Source organism: Triturus cristatus, chromosome 9 (assembly GCF_964204655.1).
Source record: "Triturus cristatus chromosome 9, aTriCri1.1, whole genome shotgun sequence".
Classification (NCBI taxonomy): Eukaryota; Metazoa; Chordata; class Amphibia; order Caudata; family Salamandridae; genus Triturus; species Triturus cristatus.
Window position 1 is genome coordinate 342,152,054 of NC_140592.1, and position 24,502 is coordinate 342,176,555.

Genomic DNA, 24,502 nt, shown 5'->3' on the forward strand with positions numbered 1-24,502 from the left:
GGCTGTAAGCTTGCACGCAGTTAGAATTTGTCAACACTGTATTACAGTGTGTGTATCTGTAACCAATCTTCATCTTTTCTTTATAAACTTGTATACAATGCTAGAAATTGTTCATTCTTTGATGGGTCAGCTGAAGCCTTATGGCACTGGCTAAGTCAATCTCAATGGAAGGTTTGGTGCTAGAAGTGACTAGAGTAGTGCTAGAATAGCCAGCAAGTGAATTGTCAGTAATGGGTCTCAGCATCAGCACCTCTATGTGGCAAGAACAGCAGTATTGATGCTTTTTTGCCTAAAGCACGGGACACTCCAATCCTCCATGCCATCTGAAGGATACTGGGAATTTTTCATTTTAAATTAATGATATCATGGGGAGGTGCAAAGCTGGCAAGTGAAATCCAATGTGGCTTCATATTTTAATTACAGAGAAGGACCACACTAGAAATTAGTAGGAGCCGGCATGGGGAGGGGCTGGACAGCAAGCCTAAAGCTGATAAGTATATTTGCATTTCAACTTGGCAAGAATGGTGGAGGGAAATAGATCGGCTGGTGACTGTTGGCTGTTTTTGCAATTTAAATTCACAGGAACAGAGTGCTATGGCGGAGGCAATGAGAACCAGTAGCTGTAGGGTTTTGCTGCATGTTACATTTGTGGGACTGGCTTAGTAAAGGACAAAGTCATAAAAACCTCATTACAATAGGAGCTTGTTCTGCCCAACAAATGTTGAAGGAAAAAGGGCACAGCAAACCTTAAGTCCAAGCTCACTGCTAACACAAGTCCTGCTCAGGTCAGCGATGACCAAGTCCTGAGAGAAGCGCTGCTACACGCAACTTACAAACCAATCCATTGCAGCCACAGGGCCAGCCACCATCAAAAGTGGGAGAGGCAGCACCCAGGACACCCAGTCCTACAATAAGTCACAACAACACTGCCATCGGTAGAATCCAGAAATCAATTGGGAAAGGGGTCAATTATGCAAAAAACATTCAGCTGTAAGAGTATGGATGGATGGGAAGTAGCATACCCATATGGTAGGTGTGGTCGAAATCAAGGTGAATGAAGCATAAACACTGGCGGTAGAGGTCCACCCAGAGCGTCAGACTGACTGAGGCATAGCTACTGAATTGACAGCTACCTGGCATGCTCAATTGCCCAAAGGTAAATGAAACATTGCTGTTTTTAGACTGTAACCAATGAAGCATAGCTACCGAAAGGGAAGGGTCACCTGGTGTGCATGACTGACAGAACCACATCAACTGTAAGTGGACGGCCACCCATCCAGCCTGACTGAGTGAAGGTCAATAAAAGAGGTCTGTTATAAGAGTATGACCAAAGTGTATACTTGCTCTCTTCATAAATAAGTTGAGCACACCTACCTCAAATGTACGGCTACAACAGATGGACCTGATAGGCTGCCTGAATGGATGGATTGTGGGATATTAACATTGATTGTTAACGAGGGTCGGGAAATTGCATTAAGCTATTGCTTTGAAGGTAGAGCACAATGAATCTGTAATGGACTGTTTGTAAGTGAAAGCAGCCAGTAAACTGCTGCCTTTACTCTTCCAAATATATGCGGTCTACATTGTTGGGAACTGGTTCAATAGGGGTATCTCTACTAAGAAATCTACAGCTGGACGATTGTAAGCTAACCCGCTGCAGCAACACAGTCCAAGGCAACCTGTGGGAATCCCCACACAAATTTGGGCAAAATACCCAATACCACACCCAAGCTTGAGTGGCATTGATGTAAAGGTCTAGAAAACCTCTATTCATAGGCCCAGTGAAAATGCAGCGCACACAAATGATTGATGCACAACACTTGCACTCCTTTGTACAGACCTGGGAAAATACAAAAATAACTGGATACCATTAGCATTTCTTAGAGCCCCCTCACCCTCCCACATACAGGTTTTCACTCATTAACAAAGGTTCTCTGACCATTCTCTCTTGCAGGACCTGAAAACTTAAGTTAATGTTTCGGAACACCTTCCAGGTTCCCAGATCAGCAGTTGCAAGTCAAACAGCAGTAATTGCATGCAAGTGTAACCTACCCCTCCAAAAGTCTTAATGTCTTTTTCCAAATTTTCAGACAAGACGTTGGGTGGTAAATCGAGGTAAAACACTTTTCCAGAGAGTGGTTTACACTTTGTGTCTTCTGTTTTAACTGATAATTTATTTTCAAGTTTCTGAGGCTGCCGATGTTTTCCCGTTTTCCCTTGAGCACGGCCTGCATCCACAAGAGAAACAAGTAAAAAAACAAAAACAGAAGCTCGCGAGTGGTGCGCACATGCGCCAACAGCGAGCCATGTGGTTTCACTTATCGCGCACGTGTCTGGGCACGATAATTGAAACCACATGGCCTATTGGTGTCTATTACACGCACCAAGCGCGTAATAGACACCAATAGGCCATGGGCCGAGCAATGCACCCGCCTTTGGCCAATTGCTTGCAGTCTTTTATAAAAAGACGCACAAAAAGGCCAATGGGGTACCACAAAAGGAATCGCACACGCACAAGCGTGTGCGATTCCTAGGTCAGTGCTGAATCCCCGTTTTTCACCTACTAAATGTCTCGTGCTGCACGAGCACTGCTACGCAGTACAACGCTAGGCGCGAAACCTAAAAAGGGCTCATTATGAACCAAGACCTACCTTTTTGCCAAATTTAGTGTACTTCCGTTCAGCAGTTCGGGCTGTAGCTTTGTCTAAAGTTTCCTATGGAAATTTACATGGGGAAAACGTGTTTTGGGACCCCCCTTTTTTAATCGGCTCCCGCTTGACAAATCACCCCAAAACTTTCAAGACAGGAGCTGACCAGAGTGCTTGGGAAAACCAAAAAAACACTTTTTGAATAGAAACGAGGTCCTAACTATAACTAGGATATATATATATACATATATATAGTTAGTATTATAGTGGACTGTGGCTGTACCGGTTGACTGCAATATGGGAAAACATGCTGGGAAGAGTAAGCATGGTTTCCCAAATTCATCATCCTCAATGGAGAGTCCTGTGGCAATGCCTCCACCTAAAAAAAAGAAGTTGAGGGAGGAGGAGGGGCTTAAAAGCCTGATTTTGGACACTTTATCTGCTTTAAAGAAAAAAAGAAAGCAGGATCACAGTCTGGAGGTGGGCAGGAACTATATTCAGACATTTCCAGCTCTGATTCATCGGATGAGTCGTCTATGGGTTCAATGGAGCATAAGAGAAAATATGTTTCTAAAGAAATGTTGCAGGACATTCGTGCCCATTTTACTGAAAACATGGTATTTCCGGATGAGGAAGTAGCCAGCACTTCTGAAGACAGCAGACAGAGCTAAAGAAAACAGACAACGAATGCCCTGCACATTCATCCTTCCATGATGGACGTTCTTTTAAATGAGTGGAAGGATCCAGAACGCATTCTTATGCCTTGCTTCATGTCCAAGCTTTGACAGACATGGAGAATAAGCTCCCAGAGACGGTCCATGTGGATTCTATTGTGGCCAGTCTGGTGGGGCGCTCGTCAATGGCGAAGTCAATGTCCTTAAAGAGGGGTGGGTGGGCAGACAAAAAGATTGACTCCTCATTAAAAAAAAGGCTTACGAGGGATCCCATTTAGCCATTGATTCTGGTATATATGGGGCATGTGTTGCACAATTGCTGTTGTCGGACTTTAAAACTTTGTTCACCATGATGCAAGAGGGTGGGCATGGCCCCGAATTAATGGAATCCATGGAAAGACAGACTGAATTTCTTTAAAATATTGCTTTTGATTCAGTAAGAGCATCTGCACTGTCTTGAGGAGAATTCATTGCAGCCAGGTGCAAACTGTTTCTGAAAGGTTGGAACACGGATTCTTCACAGAGGTCTATGGATTTGAGGTTGCCATTAACAGTACCAAGACTATTTGGTAAGGACCTGGAGGATACGCTGATTTTGTTTTCAAGGAACTGATACATTATTTTTCCTATAGAAAACAGCAGTGTAATCAATCCTTCTTTTCCTTGGCGAAGTCCTTTCATCCATCTTCCCGTAGGCAAAGGAATAGATTTAAAGGTAAGAAATTCCAGGGGAAAAGTTTGAGGCAAGTTCCAGAAGAAACCTTATCAGGATCCAGAGAATTCTAATCAGCATTCCTGACTATGCCGCCACAGTGGGTCCAGTTTTTGAGATCCCAGAGGTTGGTGGGAGGTTTAATCATTTCCTGGAAAATTGGCGTTGCACGACTTCAGACAAGTGAATGCTGAGTTTTCTAGAAGGAGGTTAACAGATCAAGCTAGTGTCCTTTCCCCCATCATCAGGAACGGTTCAGACGCCTCTTACAAGAGATCCACTCAGAAGGAATGCATTGATGGAAGGGGTTTGGTTGCTTCTTCTAAAGGAAGCAATTGTTCCAGTCCCAAAGTCAGAGAGGAGGCAAGGCGTTTACTCGATTGTGTTCCTAGCCCCGAAGATAACCGGGGACTTCAGGATCATGATTAACCTCAAGTCCTTGATCATTCCATTGATTCCAGCAGGTTTTGTGATGTCTACGCTGGATTTCATGGATGCCTATCTCCATGTTCCTATGGCATCCATATTCCAACGGTATCTACGAATCTCTCTGAGGGGGGTCATTGTTGGCAGTAGAGTGTACTACTGTTCGGCCTAAGGTCCTCCCCCAGATTCTTCACCAAGTTGGTGGCACCCCATGGTGGCTCACCTTCCTCTTCAGGGAAGATCAGAGCTTCCCTACCTGGACGCCTGGCTACTCCAGGCACCATCTGTTCAGGTGATGCAGCAACATCTGGACTTGAGCATACTTACACTAAAGAGCCATAGTTTTAACTTGAATGTTCTGAAATGCAAGCTCCAGCCCTCAACAAGGAGAACATTCATACGGCCAGAATCAAACTCTGCTCTGTGCAAAGTGTTTCTGCCACAGTCCAGGTTCCAGTGTTTACAATACCTGTTAACATCTCTGTTGTCTCAGAGAACTGCCACTTTGTTTCAGTGGATGGAAGTGCAAGGTCTCATAGCAGCCTCTGTCTAGACAATACTGTGGGCCAGGTTGCACCTACAGCCATTACTGTGGCACCTTCACCGATTAACGAACTTTCCCATTCACAATATGACCATGGAGATTCCAGGGTCTCTAGACATTGTTTACAGCCTGCAGTGGCGGCTGGACTCGTTGAATCTTACCAAGGGTATGAGGATGCATCTTTCTCCTTCAACAGTGGTGACGACAGACGCCAGTGCCCTGGGTTGGGGGGCGAAATTGAGGCAGTGATCCGCTCAGTCTCGATGGACAGATCGGGTGCCATGTGATCATCCAATTTAAAAGGAACTGTCAGTGGTAGAGAGGGCCCTCCAGTATTTAAAGCCACTCATGTCCAATTGAAATGTCCTGGTTCGACATACATAGACAATATGGTGTCTGTGGCATATGTCAACCCTCAGGGCAGCACTCACAGCCAGTCACTCAATAAGGTGGCATGTGCTGTGGCAAGTATGGGCAATGTGGTAGCAGATGCTCAGAGCCACAAGTTTCCATCTTATCAGGATCTGTGTTTGTCCAACAGGGTTTTCCACCTGGTCTGCCGGAGGTTCGGATGTCCAGAGGTGGATTTATTTGCTTCTAGAACCAATACACTCCTACCAAACTTCTCCTACAGGACACCGGAAGTGGGGACCTGGGGAGTGGATGCCTTGTCGATTCCATGGCCTCCAATGATGCTGAATGCCTTTCCTCCCTTTGCCCTCATTCAGGCTTTTCTTCTGAAGCTCCAGCAGGAAACGGATTTGGTGGTAACAACATTGCCGTATTAGCAACGGAGATCGGGATTCCTGTTGTTGAAGAGTTTGGCCATGAGTCCTCCTTGAATCTTGCCACGAAGGCCATCTCCTCTGAAGTCTTCCAGTACACACACCTGAGTCCCTCTTAGCTTTGCAGTTTGGAGGTTTGGAGCGCCGGACTCTAAAGAGGAAAGGTTTGCCAGCCCTCATTATTTTACTGGTCCAGGGTTCTCGTAGGGATTCTACTCTGACTTCTTATTCTAAAATTTGGCCTGCTTTTGACACTTGGTGTTCTCTTCATGATCATTCTCCTACATCTTGTTCTAATTTTATTCTCCAAATTTTTTGGATGAGTTTCATAAAGGGTATGCATAGTCTACTTTTTAAGGTCAGTGGAAGGCCATCAGGGCATTCAGGGATTCAGTTACTTTTTCCTCGAATGCTGGGCCTGTGGTTACCAGGTTGTTTCGTAGTTTTCTACCTCATTTCACCTGCTGTCAAATCTTCAGTGGGATCTTTCTCTGGTTCTTCGCGCTCTTCAAACCACTCCTTTTGAGCCTTTGTCAACTGTGGATTTGAAGTTCCTTTCCTTTAAAGTGGCCTTCCTGGTAGCTATCATGTCAGCCAGGCGATTAGGGGAGCTTTCTGCTCTGAGATGTTCCCCTCCATATTTGCGTTTTGTGGATGATGCTGTGGTGTTAAGATTGGATTCTGGGTTTCTTCAAAAAGTTAATTCTAAGTTTCCTACTTCTCAGGAACTGGTGTTACCTTCTCACTGTCCTTCTTCTTCTCCTAAGGAACAGGTGTTGCACACTCTGGATGTAAAATGATCATCATCTGTTTATGTTGACAGATCTGCTGCATTTTGGACTTCTGACAGTCTTTTTGTGGCTTTTGGTCTTGAAGGGTGCGGGCAAGCAGCATCCAAGATGACCCTGAGTCGTTGGATTAATGACACCATCTCCCTGGCATATTGGGGCTCTGACTTGCATTGTCCTTCCAATATTCAGGAGAGATCCACTAGAGGAGTGCCAGCTTCATGGGCCGCATTTAAAGGAGTATCCTTGGATGAGATATGTTGGGCAGGGACTTGGGCCTCTGAACACGCATTTATTAGACAAAATAATTTGAACTGTGCACAAACCAATCGCTTGGATTTTGAGAGTGGTGTGTTACAGGCTGGGCAGCCTCCTGCTCTTGTTTAATTGGTTTGGGATATGGCATTAAATTCTCTTGGGTGTGCTTATTATCCTGTGTTGTACTTTATTTCAGAAGTTGGTATTACAAAGGCCTTCATTGTGTGGGGTGTATACTTTGGTACTTTGGTATACGTCATGTTCGAAGACAATGGACATAGAGGTAATGCCCTGATTACTTACTGTTAATCCTCATTACTCTTAGTATTAATCGTCCTCGACCCAGTCATACTTCCCACCCTGCCTCCCAATAGCAGACCTTTGTATTTGTTGCTTGGTATTTCAGGAAGTGCTCCAGTAAGGCTAGATTATAATAGGGTGGGTGGGTTGTATCAGTAAGCGTTTCCTCTCTGCGATTGGATACAACCTCATGTTCTTATGACTGGGTAGAGGACGATAGGGACTAAGAGAAATGAGGATTACCAGTAAGTAATCAGGGCATTAACTACTAAAATTATTTCTCAGGGCTATGAATCTGAGAAGACAAAAAGATAAACTTGATGAGCTACTCCTCCATGGAGCTGGGAAACTGGAGTATTCTACATGAATGCTCTTTCAAATTGCTTTTTTTTTTTTCAGTACCAAGAGCTACATTAGGTGCATTTTGTAAATGATGGAGTGGAATGTGGCATAGGCATTGCTGGCAGCTAAGACTTTTGCAAGCACTCCAGCCATTCCTTTGTGTTTTCCTCAGAGTGACATCCTAAGTGTGAGGGCAGGCTCCGAAGTTGGTCCCGCGCTCACTGTGCCACAGGATGCAAGCTGAATCTCACTGGTGAGCCTACCTAGGACAAAAGCGACCAATGGTTGCTTGTGCTCCTGTTTTGAGTTAAGACAATGGTTCGGACAGAACTGTTCCTGGGGCAGCATGGACCAAGGCTTTTTTGCATCTGGGTGGTTTCTGTCGGAAGTGGCATATTGAGTCGACTTGAGAGGGCTTCTTCTAGCGCTCTCTCCCTTCTTGCATGGGTCACACATGGCTGCTTGCAAGGCACTAGATTCGGAAATGGGAAGAAGCGCATATGCAAGTTAGCGCGCTGCCACAGAATACTTCAGCCTACACAGCTCCGTAATCGGATGTCACTGATAATGAGGCTCAAGTCAAGTGCCTAGAAGTGATTCAGCTCTCAATACAAGAAAAATGTACTCTTTTTCTTGTTGCATTTGTATCCTTCGATGCTGTAAAACATAGTTACTCCACTTGGTGTTAGAGCCGAATTATATAAATAAAGAGTGCTGGAAAAACTCGCCCGTAAATTCCAGTCACAACCACGCCCAAAAGCACCGGTGATGGTCACCAGGCAGAACACAAATTATACAATGCTTGCACTCAGTGAAATCTTATGATGATGCTATAGTGTTGTAATCATATGGTAATAGTCGTGTGTTGCAACCGTACAACACAGAAGTGAATTGGTACATTACAACATGTCCGTCACAAGATAATTATGGAATTGCGAACAAGCTACAGGGCAACTACCAAGCCCTTGATACCTTCCCGCATACAGGATGTTCCAGGACACCACCCATGCCGGCGGCACCGTCTGACTGTGGGCAAGGGAAACAATGCGGCCTCGTGGCACACCCTGTGCGCGCGCCCTTTGTGCTCCAGTGCCTCACCGGCCTCGTTCTGAGGCCACGATAAGCAGGTGAGCGCGCCCCAGAGCGGCCTCGTGCCAACCCTATGCGCGCGCCCTTGGTGCTCCAGTGCCTCGCCGGCCTCGTTCAAAGGGCACGGTGAGCAGGTGGCCGCGCCCCAGAGCGGTCTCGTGCCACACCCTATGCGCGCGCCCTCGGTGCTCCAGTGCCTCGCCGGCCTCGTTCTGAGGCTAAGATGAGCAGGTGACCGCGCCTCAGAGCGAGAGAACAGCTGCCTCGCTGGAGCCAGGAGGACAGTCAGCCCACTGCGGCAGGTGCAGGCCGCTGCTGCTGCCTCCCCCGCGCTGGCCGGCAATCTGCGTCCACAGGGAGAGAAGCAGAGGCAGCTCGTTTACTTTTATCCTGGATTTAGCAGCATTAAAAAAAAGTAAAATTGTTAGCGCAGTGCTGCTTAGTAGTCATTACAAAGGTAAACATGAACGGAGCATGACAAATACGTGAATCGTGATAAGGTAATGGCCGGGGTTCTTAGGCACCTGCGTTCATCTAGCGAAATCTGTGAAGCTCCGAGGGGAGGAATGCTGCAGAGAAGCGATGAACCCTGAACTCAGGACGGAGGCCTTCGGGCGCCTGGTGCCTAATGGCCACCCTCGTGTCGACGTTCCACCACCAACTCGTATCTCTGCTCTGGCTTCAAGTTCACCTCGGAAAAGTGCTTTCAGTGAGCAGGTACTGACAGGCACTGAGTCCCCACTTCCACTTCTTTACTTTCACAAATACAGCACCTATACTTCTCTGTGAGAGGTTCATTCGTTTTCATCGGAGAGCACCGGCACATCTCAGTAGAACACATGTATTCTCGGGCAAGGAGTACCTACCCTTTTTGCTGCCTCGGATGTTACTCGAACTGTGAACCTAGGCCTGTTGAAAAACGCACTGTAGCTACCGGAGGCACCACGCCTATGAAAGCTAGGTAGGGCTGACGGAAGGTCATTCGTCATGTGACCCTTCGGTATGATGACTCACTTTTCCCTACAGCCTGACCGGGTTTTCAAAGAAGTCGGCCTGAAGGAATCCCGGCCTATCCCTTTTCTGGGTCCTGACCCAGAAACCGAGAGGAGAGTCTTCTGTCCACACAGGTACACAGCCGCCCCCTCAAACTTGCTAGGTGAGATGAACGCATCTCGCCTTCACCATTCAAAGGGCAGAACGCAGCACTGTCACCACGCCATCACTCTCATCCGATCCCATGGGTCCAAAATACAGATATATTGCCTCTGAGCAAAACAAGGCGGTGGTTTTTCTTTTGTTGCTGCTCTACAACACCAGCGGCATTGTGTCTTGATGGTCGCACCTGACATTGGATATCAAAGGACCCACCTGTGGTTAGCTGACATATGTCTGTTTTTGCTGTTAAGGAGATACAGGACACCCCGCCCGTTCTTGGTTCATATTCTTCTTTCATATAATCTTTCATATTGCTGAGTCTGATACAGTGAGCACTACAGTGGCATCCTAATGGTAGAATGTGGGCAATGAACATGCCAAATATCAACAATAATAAATGAAAGCACACAGAACCAGAAGACTGCATGGAAAGACTTCCTACAGATCCAAGACAACACATGATAAAGTCCCAGGGATTTCCAGGACAGTTCAACAAACGCGCCACACTTCCAGCGATGCAAGGAATGTCATCAAATAGCCGTCTATACTCTGCATCTCTTTAGGATTAATGTGGGAGTGGCTTCAGGATTTGGTTCCCTTTGCTGTACCACCACCCGCCTACATGGGATACCACCGCCAAGCACTCTCCATAGCACACAACCCAACATGGAAACATACATGTCAGGAAACTTAAATGTCTAGCAGTTCTGTCACTAGACCCCCCCCCCCCCCCAGGCCGGCTCAGATACCACTTTGGCAGCACTTGATTCCATCAAGGCGAGGATGTGTGCCAGACACCAAGTCAAAAACCCAGAAGCAACTGTTCACTTTGCATCCGATGAGCATCCTGCCCAAGTTCTTCGTGTCATGTTGGCTTGTGCTCTTTTCATCTACAACTGAAAATGTGGTCCAGCCAAAACTAATGTGAACCCACACAACATACTGATACACAACTGATATATTGTGATATACACCCATAATTCGAATAATGTGATTAGCCGGTGTACAGAATACCCCAGTGCAGTCCATGCTTAACTACACACCCACTCTGAAAATTAATACCCACAAAAAATTAGAGTACTCATGCATACATTTTCGCCTGGCAAACTGGCCCACGGTTTATCTGCCTTCTCAACATGCGAATCAGATTCTTCACTTTGACAGACTGCTATTTGCTCCGTTTGTACCTTTGATTGTCAGGACAACTTTAACTTTCCTTGAGAGTCTCCAAAGATTGGTCCAACAGCGCCCTTAAACATCCCCTACCACAAGCGTCAAGCACAGCGTCGCTATGCCTTCAGTGACTGCCATCTGGCCCCGTTGGCATTCCTAACACAATCTGCTACAGCATACGTTAAGTCAACTCTGCACAAACAAACACAGCACAGACGTGCCCTGTATGTAGTTGGCTGTCCACATTACTACAACTTTCACTGCTCACCAACATATACCACACTGCGCTTTACAACAGCTCTTACTGGGGCCCAACTTTAACATACATCCAATACAGCCCCAATATGCAACAAGGCATCCAACAGCACTAGGCACCGCCAGCTGCGTATAACACACTTGCAGGGCAGTGAGCACCCATACAAGAAAACAGGAGTCACTTAAGCAATTTGGTTCCGTACTCCCATCAAACCTACCAAAAAAATCCTACAAATCATTAAAAAGGACATATTCAACCTACTGACCGCACACCTCCACAAACCCAAATAGTACTCCGGTCTGCAATGGGCATGATTGGAAGCCCATACCCTGGACAACCAGAAAACACTGTCAGGATATATTAATGGCAGATTAAGTACTTATCAAGTGCTATTTACCAATAAAAATTTCTGACCCAATGGGAATACATGTGACAACTTCTAAGCCATCTCCTGCAACAAACCCAACAGATGTGTGTCTTGGTGTGTCTGGGATCTTCGTTCAACCGGTGCAAGTCTGAGCTGGTTAGCCAAAGCTGCCAGACTCTTTGGCTTTGCCATTGCTTTTTTTGACATGGTTTCTGTAAAACTGTATTTTTTTTGTGGGGGACGGAGGGATATGCAACATAAAAAATAAATATTGGTTAAAAAGAAAAAATATTTTGGTCTAAAAACTCAATCACTATAGCTGGCACTGAAGAGAACTACCTTGTCGGTGGATGTGCTTGTGAGCATAATACTGTTACTCACAGTGATGTCTGCAAATGGATGAACTGGGCTGAGGCCACTCCCCATGCCCCATGCTGTTCTAGGTGAACTTTTTGGCACAGACCAACAGGTGAAGAGGGCTCGCCAAGACCCCTTTAAGTAAGTATAATGTTTAACCCCTTCAGTGCCCCGCCCTTTCCCCCTCCTATGCCGGGCGTTGTATTAGCGGGCGGGGTCCATGACGAGATAGTCTCGTCATGGGCACAGCGCAACCGCGCTCCATGACGAGACTATCTCGTCATGGGCATAGAAGAGGTTAAAGAATTTTAGTAGAAATCTAAAGGTCTTGTCTAAACCTAAAAATAGCATGCTCCTAGATGCAACTTGACTTTTCTCCGTATCAGTTCAGTAGATGTGCAAATACCTTTTTTTCCAGTATCTTTCTCCGACAGAAACCATTTGTTACTAGTTAACTGAAATTCCCTCCAGACAAGGGTCTACTGGTTTCTACAGCATTATAGAGGTGTAGTACTGGCGATAGGGATCTGGTTGTTTGCTTGACAGCCTGTATCCCATGCATCCGGATCAGGCCGGGTTAGACTGAAGATGAAGAGAAAGTGCCTTTATGAAGTTTACTGTGGCGTGCAGTGAGGTTGAGGTGGGATTTGCATGCTCCCGCCAAGCTTCCCCCTGTTTGACTCACAGCATGCTCAGTCACAACAGAGTAATTCCATGGCACTGCTTCAGCAAGGATGTTGTTGTGTCAGAGGGAAGCCAGGGTTCTGTGCTGAAGAGACAGTCTGTGTTGTGGGCCATGAAGTCATGACTGGCTTGGATGCCAGATGCACCTCTGCCAGTGAATACAAGAGCGAGAGGACCTGGTGCCCGAGGTACCTCAGAGAGAATACAAAAGAGCGACTGTGCGAGGCACCGGTGCACGCCAGCCACAAACACAAGGGGGGGGGGGCTGCACTGCGTTCCACGGATACCTCTGTCACACAATGCAAAGGGTGCGTGGTCTCTGCGGAGATATGTGAGCTTTATATTAACTTGGCAATGCTAAATATTTGCCTATTAATAATGAGTAAACGTCACAGTCATGTTATTACAGCCCTACTTAAATAGGCTCGTATGGAAGCACAGAATAAAAGTGTTTTGAAAGAAAGTGTGCAAGAGGGATTTGAGGTTGCATTAATTCAAGCACATAAATGCGTTATTTTGGTGTGGAAATAAATGTTTTGAGAGACATTCTGATGTGACTAAGCGAGGGATTTGACAGCACGCCAGATGGGGACAGCACAGAATATAAAGCAACGCTGCAATGGTTACCAGGCATATCTCAGGCAGAGAACACAGAGAGACTTAGTTCCACTTTGTGCTCCCTGCTGCACATACGGCATGCCTACAGACCTACTGTGTTCTCTGCTGCATGTATGCCCTATACAGCCTTGCATAGCCGTCTCTGACAGATGGGAGCCCAATCAAGGTTTGCACTTTGCACCTTCCTGACCCACCCTCCTCTGTCGCGGATGCTTTTACCATTTGTAATCTTTTCTAGAGGTGTGCTTATGTCAAGAAGGAGTTTAACTCTCTACTAGAGGAGCTTGTAAGAGGCGAGCTTAGTCCAATCGTACTTTGTGTTCTCCATCGGAGGATCAATCGAAACAGTCACGTGTTGTGTTCTCTGTCACAGGTAGACTCAACACAATCGTGCACTTCGTCAGAGGCACACCTGATACAAACATGCTTCGTATTGTCCGTCAGAGGTGCACCTGCTGATACCAGCACACTTTGTATTCTGCTTCAGAGGATCACTCGATACAATTAGGTGTACTTTCAAAGGGACTCTATAGAATCATGCACTCTATCAGAGGTGCACCTGATACAATCCTGTTTTGTGTTCTCTGTCGGAGGTACACCTGATACAATCCTGCTTTGTGTTCTCTGTCGGAGGTGTACCTGATACAATCCTGTTTTGTGTTCTCTGTCGGAGGTACACCTGATACAATCCTGTTTTGTGTTCTCTGTCAGAGGTGCACCTGATACAATCCTGCTTTGTGTTCTCTGTCAGAGGTGCGCCTGATACAATCCTGTTTTGTGTTCTCCGTCGGAGGTGCGCCTGATACAATCCTGCTTTGTGTTCTCTGTCAGAGGTGCGCCTGATACAATCCTGTTTTGTGTTCTCTGTCAGAGGTGCGCCTGATACAATCCTGCTTTGTGTTCTCTGTCGGAGGTGTACCCGTTACAATCCTGTTTTGTGTTCTCTGTCGGAGGTGTACCCGTTACAATCCTGCTTTGTGTTCTCTGTTGGAGGTGCACCTGATACAATCCTGCTTTGTGTTCTCTGTCAGAGGTGTATCTGATACAATCCTGCTTTGTGTTCTCTGTCAGAGGTGCACCTGATACAATCCTGCTTTGTGTTCTGTCAGTGGTGCACCTGATACAATCCTGTTTTGTGTTCTCTGTCGGAGGTGTACCCGTTACAATCCTGTTTTGTGTTCACTGTCGGAGGTGTACCCGTTACAATCCTGCTTTGTGTACTCTGTCAGAGGTGTACCTGATACAATCCTGTTTTGTGTTCTCTGTCGGAGGTGCACCTGATACAATCCTGCTTTGTGTTCTGTCGGAGGTGTACCTGATACAATCCTGTTTTGTGTTCTCTGTCAGAGGTGCACCTGATACAATCCTGCTTTGTGTTCTCTGTCGGAGGTGCACCTGATACAATCCTGTTTTGTGTTCTCTGTCGGAGGTGTACTTGATACAATCCTGCTTTGTGTTCTTTGTCAGAGGTACACCTGATACAATCCTGCTTTGTGTTCTCTGTCGGAGGTGCACCTGATACAATCCTGCTTTGTGTTCTCTGTCGGAGGTGCACCTGATACAATCCTGCTTTGTGTTCTCTGTCGGAGGTGTACCCGTTACAATCCTGTTTTGTGTTCTCTGTCGGAGGTGTACCCGTTACAATCCTGCTTTGTGTTCTCTGTTGGAGGTGCACCTGATACAATCCTGCTTTGTGTTCTCTGTCAGAGGTGTATCTGATACAATCCTGCTTTGTGTTCTCTGTCAGAGGTGCACCTGATACAATCCTGCTTTGTGTTCTCTGTCAGTGGTGCACCTGATACAATCCTGTTTTGTGTTCTCTGTCGGAGGTGTACCCGTTACAATCCTGTTTTGTGTTCACTGTCGGAGGTGTACCCGTTACAATCCTGCTTTGTGTACTCTGTCAGAGGTGTACCTGATACAATCCTGTTTTGTGTTCTCTGTCGGAGGTGCACCTGATACAATCCTGCTTTGTGTTCTGTCGGAGGTGTACCTGATACAATCCTGTTTTGTGTTCTCTGTCAGAGGTGCACCTGATACAATCCTGCTTTGTGTTCTCTGTCGGAGGTGCACCTGATACAATCCTGTTTTGTGTTCTCTGTCGGAGGTGTACTTGATACAATCCTGCTTTGTGTTCTTTGTCAGAGGTACACCTGATACAATCCTGCTTTGTGTTCTCTGTCAGAGGTACACCTGATACAATCCTGCTTTGTGTTCTCTGTCGGAGGTGTACCGGATACAATCCTGCTTTGTGTACTCTGTCGGAGGTGCACCTGATACAATCCTGTTTTGTGTTCTCTGTCGGAGGTGTACCCGTTACAATCCTGCTTTGTGTTCTCTGTCGGAGGTGTACCTGATACAATCCTGTTTTGTGTTCTCTGTCAGAGGTGCACCCGTTACAATCCTGCTTTGTGTTCTCTGTCGGAGGTGTGCCTGATACGATTACGGTTTGTGTTCTCTGTCGGAGGTGCACCTGAAACAATTCTGCTTTGTGTTCTCTGTCGGAGACGCACCTGATACAATCCTGTTTTGTGTTCTCTGTCGGAGGTGCACCTGATACAATCACACTTTGTGTTCTCTGTCGGAGGTGCACCTGATACAATCCTGCTTTGTGTTCTCTGTCGGAGGTGTACCCGTTACAATCCTGTTTTGTGTTCTCTGTGTCGGAGGTGTAACCGTTACAATCCTGCGTTGTGTTCTCTATCAAAGGTGTATCTGATACAATCCTGTTTTGTATTCTCTGTCAAAGGTGTATCTGATACAATCACGCTTTGTGTTCTCTGTCGGAGGTGCACCTGAAACAATTCTGCTTTGTGTTCTCTGTCGGAGATGCACCTGATACAATCCTGCTTTGTGTTCTCTGTCTGAGGTGCACCTGATACAATCACACTTTGTGTTCGCTGTCGGAGGTGCACCTGATACAATCATACTTTGTGTTCTCTGTCGGAGGTGCACCTGAAACAATTTCGCTTTGTGTTCTGTCGGTGGAGTGCACCTGATACAATCCTGCGTTGTGTTCTCTATCAAAGGTGTATCTGATACAATCCTGTTTTGTATTCTCTGTCAAAGGTGTATCTGATACAATCCTGCTTTGTGTTCTCTGTCAGAGGTGCACCTGATACAATCACGCTTTGTGTTCTGTCAGAGGTGCACCTGAAACAATCATGCTTTGTGTTATCTATCAGGAGCAAACTGGATAAATCTTGTTTTGTAGTCTCTGTCAGAAGTGCACCTGGTACCATCATGCTTAGTAGTCTTTTTGTAAGATGCTGTTACATTCTCTGGTGGATGGTTGCGAAGTCAGTTTGGCCTTTTCACATCTTGCAAGGAATATATCTACAATCTATGCACATATTCTCTACTGGACATCCATCCACAGCCCATTCAAAATGTTGCCTGATTTGGGCATCGGGAGCACACCAGGTGGACACATCAAATGTTTACTTGAATAGGAGGGGCTATAACTGAGGCAAGTAATAAAGGGTGCATTATGAGAAGGGCATGTGTACTGAACAGAGAGGAAATAATTATTACTTCAGTGGGTGCCAGGCTCACTCAAAGCAGGGACTAGATATGATAACTGCATTGGGTGCCAGGAGGCCCTCCAAACATAAGAGAATAGACAGGTTGAATGCACAGGGAAGAGGTAATCGGAGTGTCTATAAAGAGAATCAAAGGCCTTTGAAGTGCTATAGAAGGATGTCTTCTAGTGTGGAGTCTTCAAAACTCAGGCTGTTTGGATGAGGATAAGAATGAAGTGTAAAGGAAGCGATGGAACAAAATGCAAATTTGACCAACGGCCACCGCAAGTGATGCCTTGTAGACGGAGCACCATAACATTTAGAAAGATCATGCATCAACCATGCTGATTCTGCACATTTCCCCGCTACTAGGTTTGTTTGAGAAGCTGGTCACTTTCGGCTAGAGAATCAGGCCACAGCAAGATGATCTGCGTTTTGACCAGCGTGCCTCCGCTAATTATCAGAATAAAGAATGGCACATTTTGATGTAACTGAGCGAGGGATTTGACAGCACACCAGATGGGGACAGCACAGAATACAAAGTGCAGCTGCGTTGGTTACCAGACATATCTCAGGCAGAGAACATATAGCGACTTAGTACTCAGTGGTGAGCACACCTCTCAATTCAGTTCCTCTTTGGGCTCTCTGCTGCACGTTTGGCTAGCCGAAGGACTCACAGCTTTCTCTGCAGCATGTAAAGCCTCCGTAGAGGCCTCTGAGGTGGGACCTCCGCGCTGCAATAACTTAACAGAAAGGTGAACGGAACTGTAACAAAGGCTGCCCACTGATCAAAGAGTGTGGTGGGAAATGTAACTTTTGGCGAGCCACTTATTATCTCTGTGATCTTAAAAGAAGCCACAGTGAACGTCATAGTCCGTGGAAGCCTAGATCAACCCAAAGGAGCTGGGGGTCTACTACATTCTATAAGAATGTAGAAAGTACAGGAAGAGGAGCTAAAACAAGAGAATAATCAGACAAGTATGGATCAACGAAGGGCTTGTAGATACACTCACAGTCCCTTTGACAGGGCCAGCCTTAGAACAGTGCAACTGGTGCAGACATACCTGGCGCTGAGCTCAAGGAGGGCGTGGTATTTAGAAATAACTTATGGGTTTATAAGCACCTGCCGCAGAGTTCCTTGTGTGTCCTGCAGTTTTCAGGTAACAATAAAAACTTTGAGATACCTCTGGTGATTAATGTTCCTGCTGGGGAGATATATTTTGTCTAGTGGCAGTTTTGACTCATCATAAATTAGTGCAGAGGGTTAATAGGCCTGCTGCAAAGATCATGTACCATGCAGATCAAAGAACTGTATTTTATATGAATAGCTCAGTGGGTTACTGCTTTTGTCACAGAGATCCTTTAGTTAATTGTAGTTCATAAAATACAATCCTAATATAGCACAGCGACCGATGAACAGTCATCAATGAGCTGCATGCAAACTGCAAGATATAGGTTAGAACGTTATATTTTCCCCATGTCGTTCATTATCCTAATTTTTTAAACAAAAAATTATGTTTGGGTAGAAATAAATTCTTATTAGTAAAGCCAACCCCAACCCCTGTGGTATGTTTTAAATCCCGAGTTTATGCTGCTCCAGACCATAAACGCTTAAAATACCCTCCCTGCTAGCATGGATAATATGTGTTTCCTACACCTTGCAATCCGCATTGTTTTATGTAACATTTCCTATAGACTAAGTTAACCACATGTATGATTTATTGTCTTTGTGTAATGTGTGTGTGCTGTCAAGTGACCTGACAACTTAATTTGGTATAAGTAGCGCTATAAAACAAATTAAGTGCTTGAGAGAGTGGGACTATGGAGAGATGAGGGGCACTGCTGGAGGGTGGTAATTGATGGGATTTCTGGAGAAGGTGGTTATTTGGGGCAGGAACACCAAACAAAGATTGTCACACCAAGTGCCACCAGCGCTAAAGCCAGCCCTGCCCTTTGGGAGGAACAGGGGAGGCTTCTCCGCCAGAGCAGTTGTAAGTACAGGGCGAATAGAATTGCAGATCCTCACTTGCGCCCTTATGTTGGAGGTAGCAGGTTTGTCCTATCAGTTCTCATTCCTCCTTGTTATTCTTCGCTTTGCTTTCCTATTGTTCAATCACGAGTTAGGATACTTAACCTGACGTCAAAACAAAATATATTGGTCGGTAATCTGGTATGCTGCATTTTTGACCTGGTAAAGTTATTCACTAGAGTAATTTATTTTGACTTTTTTTGCACAGACTATGTTCAGTTTTGTAAATCCTCCCAGACAATTTAAGTAAAGTGTGACCAATGGTTACTAAGGGTAGGATGGTGCTCACCATGAGAAAACCGGTTAAAAAGGTTTCATGACGTCATCGAAGTAGCCTATGGCCGATCAAACTGGACATCCAAAGGAATGGAAGCCTAGTGGAAGCCTTTTTTTCAAAATTGAAATCAGGAGGTAAACATTAGGCATTTAGCCAAGGCCTTCCAAGAAGAAGGTGCTTTATCAGCCCGATCAAACAAAATTGACTTGAAAGTCTAAGAGGTGTTTCCACACATCTTTCGAGTTCTTCTGCAATTTTTGCCTTACAAAATGGGCAGGCGTTCTTTGACCTCTTCTGAACCATCAACTGAGAGTTTGCACATTCTTATCACTAATTCAACGGTCTGCAGGCGTGACTCCATACAAATGATGGATTCCTGTTAAAAGTGAGGAGATGTGTCATCAGGGAGGGGGGTGTAGTCACATATTACTCCCCAAATTACCAGGTCCCTGGGTAGCCAGGGATAAATAGTTTGTATGTAATGGTCCAAAGGCGCCCTGCATCCTTACCCCTGATAGGGGCTGTGAAGACAACAGTCTGATGCAGCAGCACTGCTATGCACTCACCTTATTTCAGGAAGGATTGCAGAGGGTAAAAAATGGACTTACTTGGACAGAGCGAGTCAATCACTGCTTTAAAGAGAGAGCATGCATGTCTAAATGAGTGTGTTTTTTTCTCGACTAAGCAAATCCGGTTGCAGGGGGAATGCCTTCTGATTTTGAAGATGCCTTTGCAGAACCCTTGACGTTGCACAGGACTTGCACAAGTGGAAAGGTTGTTTCAGCAGTGCCAACCTAAATTTGACTATTTCCTTGTTTTGAGAGGCATCTTTACAAGAGAAATAAAGGTTGTACAGAAATTGCTACAGACTCTTTCTAATAATGAGCAAGGTGCTGTTCTGGTCCCATTTAGAAGATGGCTTTCCATTTTAGTAAACCCAAGAAAAAGCATATTAAATATTAAACAAAAATTTAGAGGAAAGTCACTAAATTAAAGGGATGGAAGAATTGAGTTCAGTAGTTCATTCAGTAGGAGCATGGTTCCTGTGATGGAGTGGGGATTTGATTACCTCGTATTATAAAATTAAATAATTCATATCAGGACATTGCAAGGACAGTGGAGATTAAGCAGGGTCCTCTGCTATGGCCAGTAAAAAAAGCCCGATTGCTGTAACAGCAAAAATATTTTAACTGAGCAAAACCTATATAATATGAACTATTGCCTTGGCCTCCATCACTCATGGTGCTTGCGACATCGGCCAAAGTCTGCTCTCGCAGGTTTTGGCCTGGATGCTCACGAGTGTAAATTAGCTGAACTCTGGAGACCCTGTGTCGGCTTTCAACTTTAGGAACCTTGCAAGACATATTAATAGCGAGTATTTTGGGGTAAACAATCTACAGATTTTGCATACAGTCCGGATTACCATTATGCAAGGAGATTGAAAAGGTCATCGTCATTTGCCAACGCAGTGCTTGCACGCAGCCTGGTGCCACAGACCTTTAAGGATTTCCTAGAAGCAAAACAAGGAACTTCTGACCGAGCAGATTGCACAGGAAGTAGCTTTTCTATCCAGTGCAATAAGAACTTCTCTTATACAGGGCTTGCTGCAGCACTATGAACACTTTATCTTAATGTTACACTGCTTAGTGGATCCAAGGTTTTCAACTTTCAAGGGATGAAAGGTTAAGCCGAACCCATCACAAATACAATCCATAACCATTGTGCTAAACATACCTCAGCAACTCACCAAAATTGGTAATATTGGGTGGTAGTCGAATTTCATATTAACCACTGTTCATTTCACGGTCTCTTGCACTGCCTAACTGCGGCCATTTCTTACTTCATGCCCCCTGTCTTCCAATCCCCTAATATAATAAGCCTCCCCACTATAAATTGCTCATTGTAAAAAGACTTCACAAACCTTCTTAACACTGTCAAAGTAGGACCCCTAGTGGAGGCACTGCCTGTTCCATCCCATGACAATCGACCCCAGTAACATCAGTGTCCCGCCCATAATGCTGTGCAGACAATGCATTCAGGGTCATCGCCTGCCTTTAGCACCTATCTAAGTTCTGTTAACAATCTACCCACCCGGGATTTGAAGTAGGGCAATTTGGGGTTTAACGATACAGTCCCATCGAATTAAGACGGCATCAGGACGGATGCCGCACCCTACATAGAGCCACTGAAGCCAACATCTGACATCTTCGCCTCAAAGGATTGGTGTGAAAAATAAGGTGACTGCTCGCTCTCCCACCACAGACTTTCATTGGGGTCTCTGCATTTGGTGGTGTAAAAAGTCGTTAAGGCTTAAATCATAAAATGCTTTTAGAAAAATGTTTCCTTCACAAAACCGGAAGCTCCCGCTGCCCCTCCAGGAACACTCAACAAACCCTGCATGATAAAGTTTATAAAGACACAAAATGTGACACCCCACCCGGATCTCGCTCGGACTATTAATGTGGTGCCCAATCTATCCGCTGGAAGTTTTATTTTCAAAACCAACCACCTGAACTCCCTCTCTCTGCTGTTCCTCTTCACAGGCCCCTGGACGGAGCATGGGGATCTCACCACAGCAACAGGTCTCTATCGCATACACAACACTTTAACCATGCCACGCCATCACTTGACACACTCCAGTCCGAGTTCACTTCTCCGCAACTGTGCTCTCTTGTCTCTACCTGTATGACTCCAGCCCATCACAACTATCTTTAAGCCACACCTACTTTTCTCGATCTATCGGTAGCCTTTGAGCTCTATGGCTCCCTATCGATACCAGAAGGACCGTCACTCAAACCCTCGTCACCAGCAGGCTGGACTAAGGTAACACTCTTAACGTAGGAATCACTGCACGCTTCCTGAAGAGACTACAGACAATACAAAAAGCAGCGGCAAGACTCATCCTTGACCTTCACATACGGACTCACATCACCCCACACTTCAAGAAGCTACACTGGCTCCCGATCCAGAAGAGATGCCAGTTTAATATGCTGACCCATGCATACAAAGCCCTGCACGAAGCAGTACCAGCATGCCTCACCAAAGCAATGGCCTTCCACCAAACAATCAGACTCCTACCATCCGCCTCCCCTTTCCACGTATCTCAATGATATTCATTGGCTTAGACTGAATTAAGGACCCCTGAAGGATGCCCCCACCCCATCCCCCTTTTAACTGTACGGGCTGCAGTGGCATGGGTAAAACCCCTGCAGCATTACATTTAATCAAGGAAATAATGCTGTACTGTCCTTACGAGGATTCAATCACGTGTTTTGTAAATTAAGACAGAGCTTTCAAATCTTCTATGAATTAGAGACATACAGAAAATCTACAGCCCTTTTAGGTTACTTCCATACAACACGAAACACACAACCACCAGATCTACACTGTTTGGTTCCAAACTTACAGCAGAGGTACAAGGTCAAGGACCGCTCAGAAGACTTCCATGATGCTAATTATTTTAAAAAAACACACACGGCCACTTGCCAAACCCACATTATCCAGACCAACAGCAGACATACAGCAGCACTCTGGTCAACACCCATAGATACCACACCTACAACAAACCACCAGCCCCAACACCATCACCCATTCAGCCCAAGCATACAGCAATCGGCCACCACCCCAATTCCCAAACGACAACTATAGGAGAAAAACATAACCCTGTCCCACATCAAGAAAAATCATGCAAGAAAAACAAACAAAGCCCTCGGCCTGCACCTACAGAATATGCACCAGTACAAAATACATACTACCAGCAGCCAGTCACCTTTTAGTTTTTTTTCACATTATTTAAGGTATTTGGAGTGCTGTGTGCTGTTGTGCCTTTCCTTGATGTACACTCTAACAGAACATGCAAAGTCAAATAAGCACAACCAATGTCCTGCCATCGGCTCCTATTCAAACCAGGCCCTTGTGCCTCCTTACCTCACTCAGCAGTTCTAGTTCACGGTTGTAGGTGGGACGTGTGTACACAAACACAGGAAGGGAGTACTCCTGGTGGTGCTTCTTGGCGATTCTCATGGCCTCATTCACTCTGGCACGCACAAATTTGCGCCCGTTCTCTGAGGAGGCCAGGCTCCGCTCAAGGTAGATGGAGGGGTAAAGGGCTGTGCTCTCCCTCCACAGCCAGGCTAGCTTGTCATTTCTACTCTCCTCCACGTCAGGGCATCGCCCCGTGTAGCTCTCAGCATTATTACTATAGTCATGATTGTAACAGTCCGGAAAGAGGTAGTAGCCCCAGAGTTGCCGAGGGCGGTAGTTTTTGGCCTTCCTCAGAGTATTTACCATGAATTCCTGAGCTGAAGTCTCAAATTCATATATGGCCTGCTTTTCCACCAGCTCATCCCTCCAGGTAGGGTTCCGCTCACGCACTAGCTGGCGTGAGGCCTTACGATATATATCTTTGGTCTGCCAGTTGCGTACCCAGTTAGGCCGCCAATCCTCCCAGTCGATGACGGCCAACCCTTCTTTGTCCAAGGAGCGGATGTACTGGTCAATGCCATTCTGGAGTTCGTCGAGGTGCTCCATGAGACTGCTGTTCTGAGGCACTCCACCATTAATAGGCTCCAGCTGCGCAGAGTAGTATGGGTAGCGGCCCAGCCGCTCCCGGTAGAAGATGGTGAGGTTCTGGTCCACAAAGCCCTCATTGGGGGAGGCCTGCAAGTCAAAAAGGCTAAAGTCCAGCTGCACCTTGAAGCGTGGCCGACAGTCCTGGGTGGGGGCATTCCAAGCCACAATGAACGGCCGGCGGGTGAAAATTGGGCGGGCTGTAGGCTTCTCATCCTCCATCTGGCCGCTGGCAAGAGCAAAGAGGAGGAACCATGGTAGCACCAGAGTTGGCCCCCCGGGCATTCTCTGTCTCTACAGTCTGAGCAGGTTAGTGCAGGTGTAGAGCAAGACAGACTTCAGGTCATTGATGGAGATCAGGAGCTGTGGGATAAAGAAAACCAAATGGTTACAAAATGACAATCATTGTAAATGCTTCCCCATCTTCTTCGGGTCTAGGCACAAGTCAGACCCACTGTCTAGATCGACGTTGGTGGTATTGGACAAGAAAGACAAATGAATCATTCATCAACTTGTCCCTTTTAATTATATCCACAGAGTTTAGGCATCCTTCATTTCACCCACTAGTCCTTCTACCTTACCGTACATGCCTTCCCTTCCACTTATGCTAGGACTCATCTCTTGTGTCAGACACTTCCCACTGTATTTCTCTTCGGGATGGTCAAACACCATCCCACCAACCACGTCTGCTAAGGGTTGCCTCACAGGTCAGAAATCATTCCCTTCCAAGATCTAATTCTCAAAATCATCTTACAGCTCATGGGTCACACCGTTCCTTTTCCGTCTTAGCATTTCCTCGCGGGTCAGGTGGACTCACACTATCAGAGGCACCATAGATCTCTCTGACTCTCTCTGTAATTGCCAAGTCTTAGGTCAGACTCAAATACATCTCCTTAAGATTTTCTTCACCATATGCACACCTCCCTTGTA

At 45.9% G+C, this 24,502-nt stretch overlaps 1 protein-coding gene across 2 annotated transcripts in view; it reads right to left on the reverse strand.

The window, feature by feature from the left end:
- Positions 1 to 24,502, reverse strand: part of HYAL2 (hyaluronidase 2) — a 70,337-nt gene that overhangs the window by 7,725 nt on the left and 38,110 nt on the right. For both annotated transcript variants that reach the window (XM_085625102.1, XM_085625101.1), the window contains exon 2: positions 22,931 to 23,935. In XM_085625102.1, coding sequence (XP_085481228.1) covers positions 22,931 to 23,857 — 927 coding nt within the window. In that variant the 5' untranslated portion in view covers positions 23,858 to 23,935. The remainder of the gene's footprint in view (positions 1 to 22,930; positions 23,936 to 24,502) is intronic.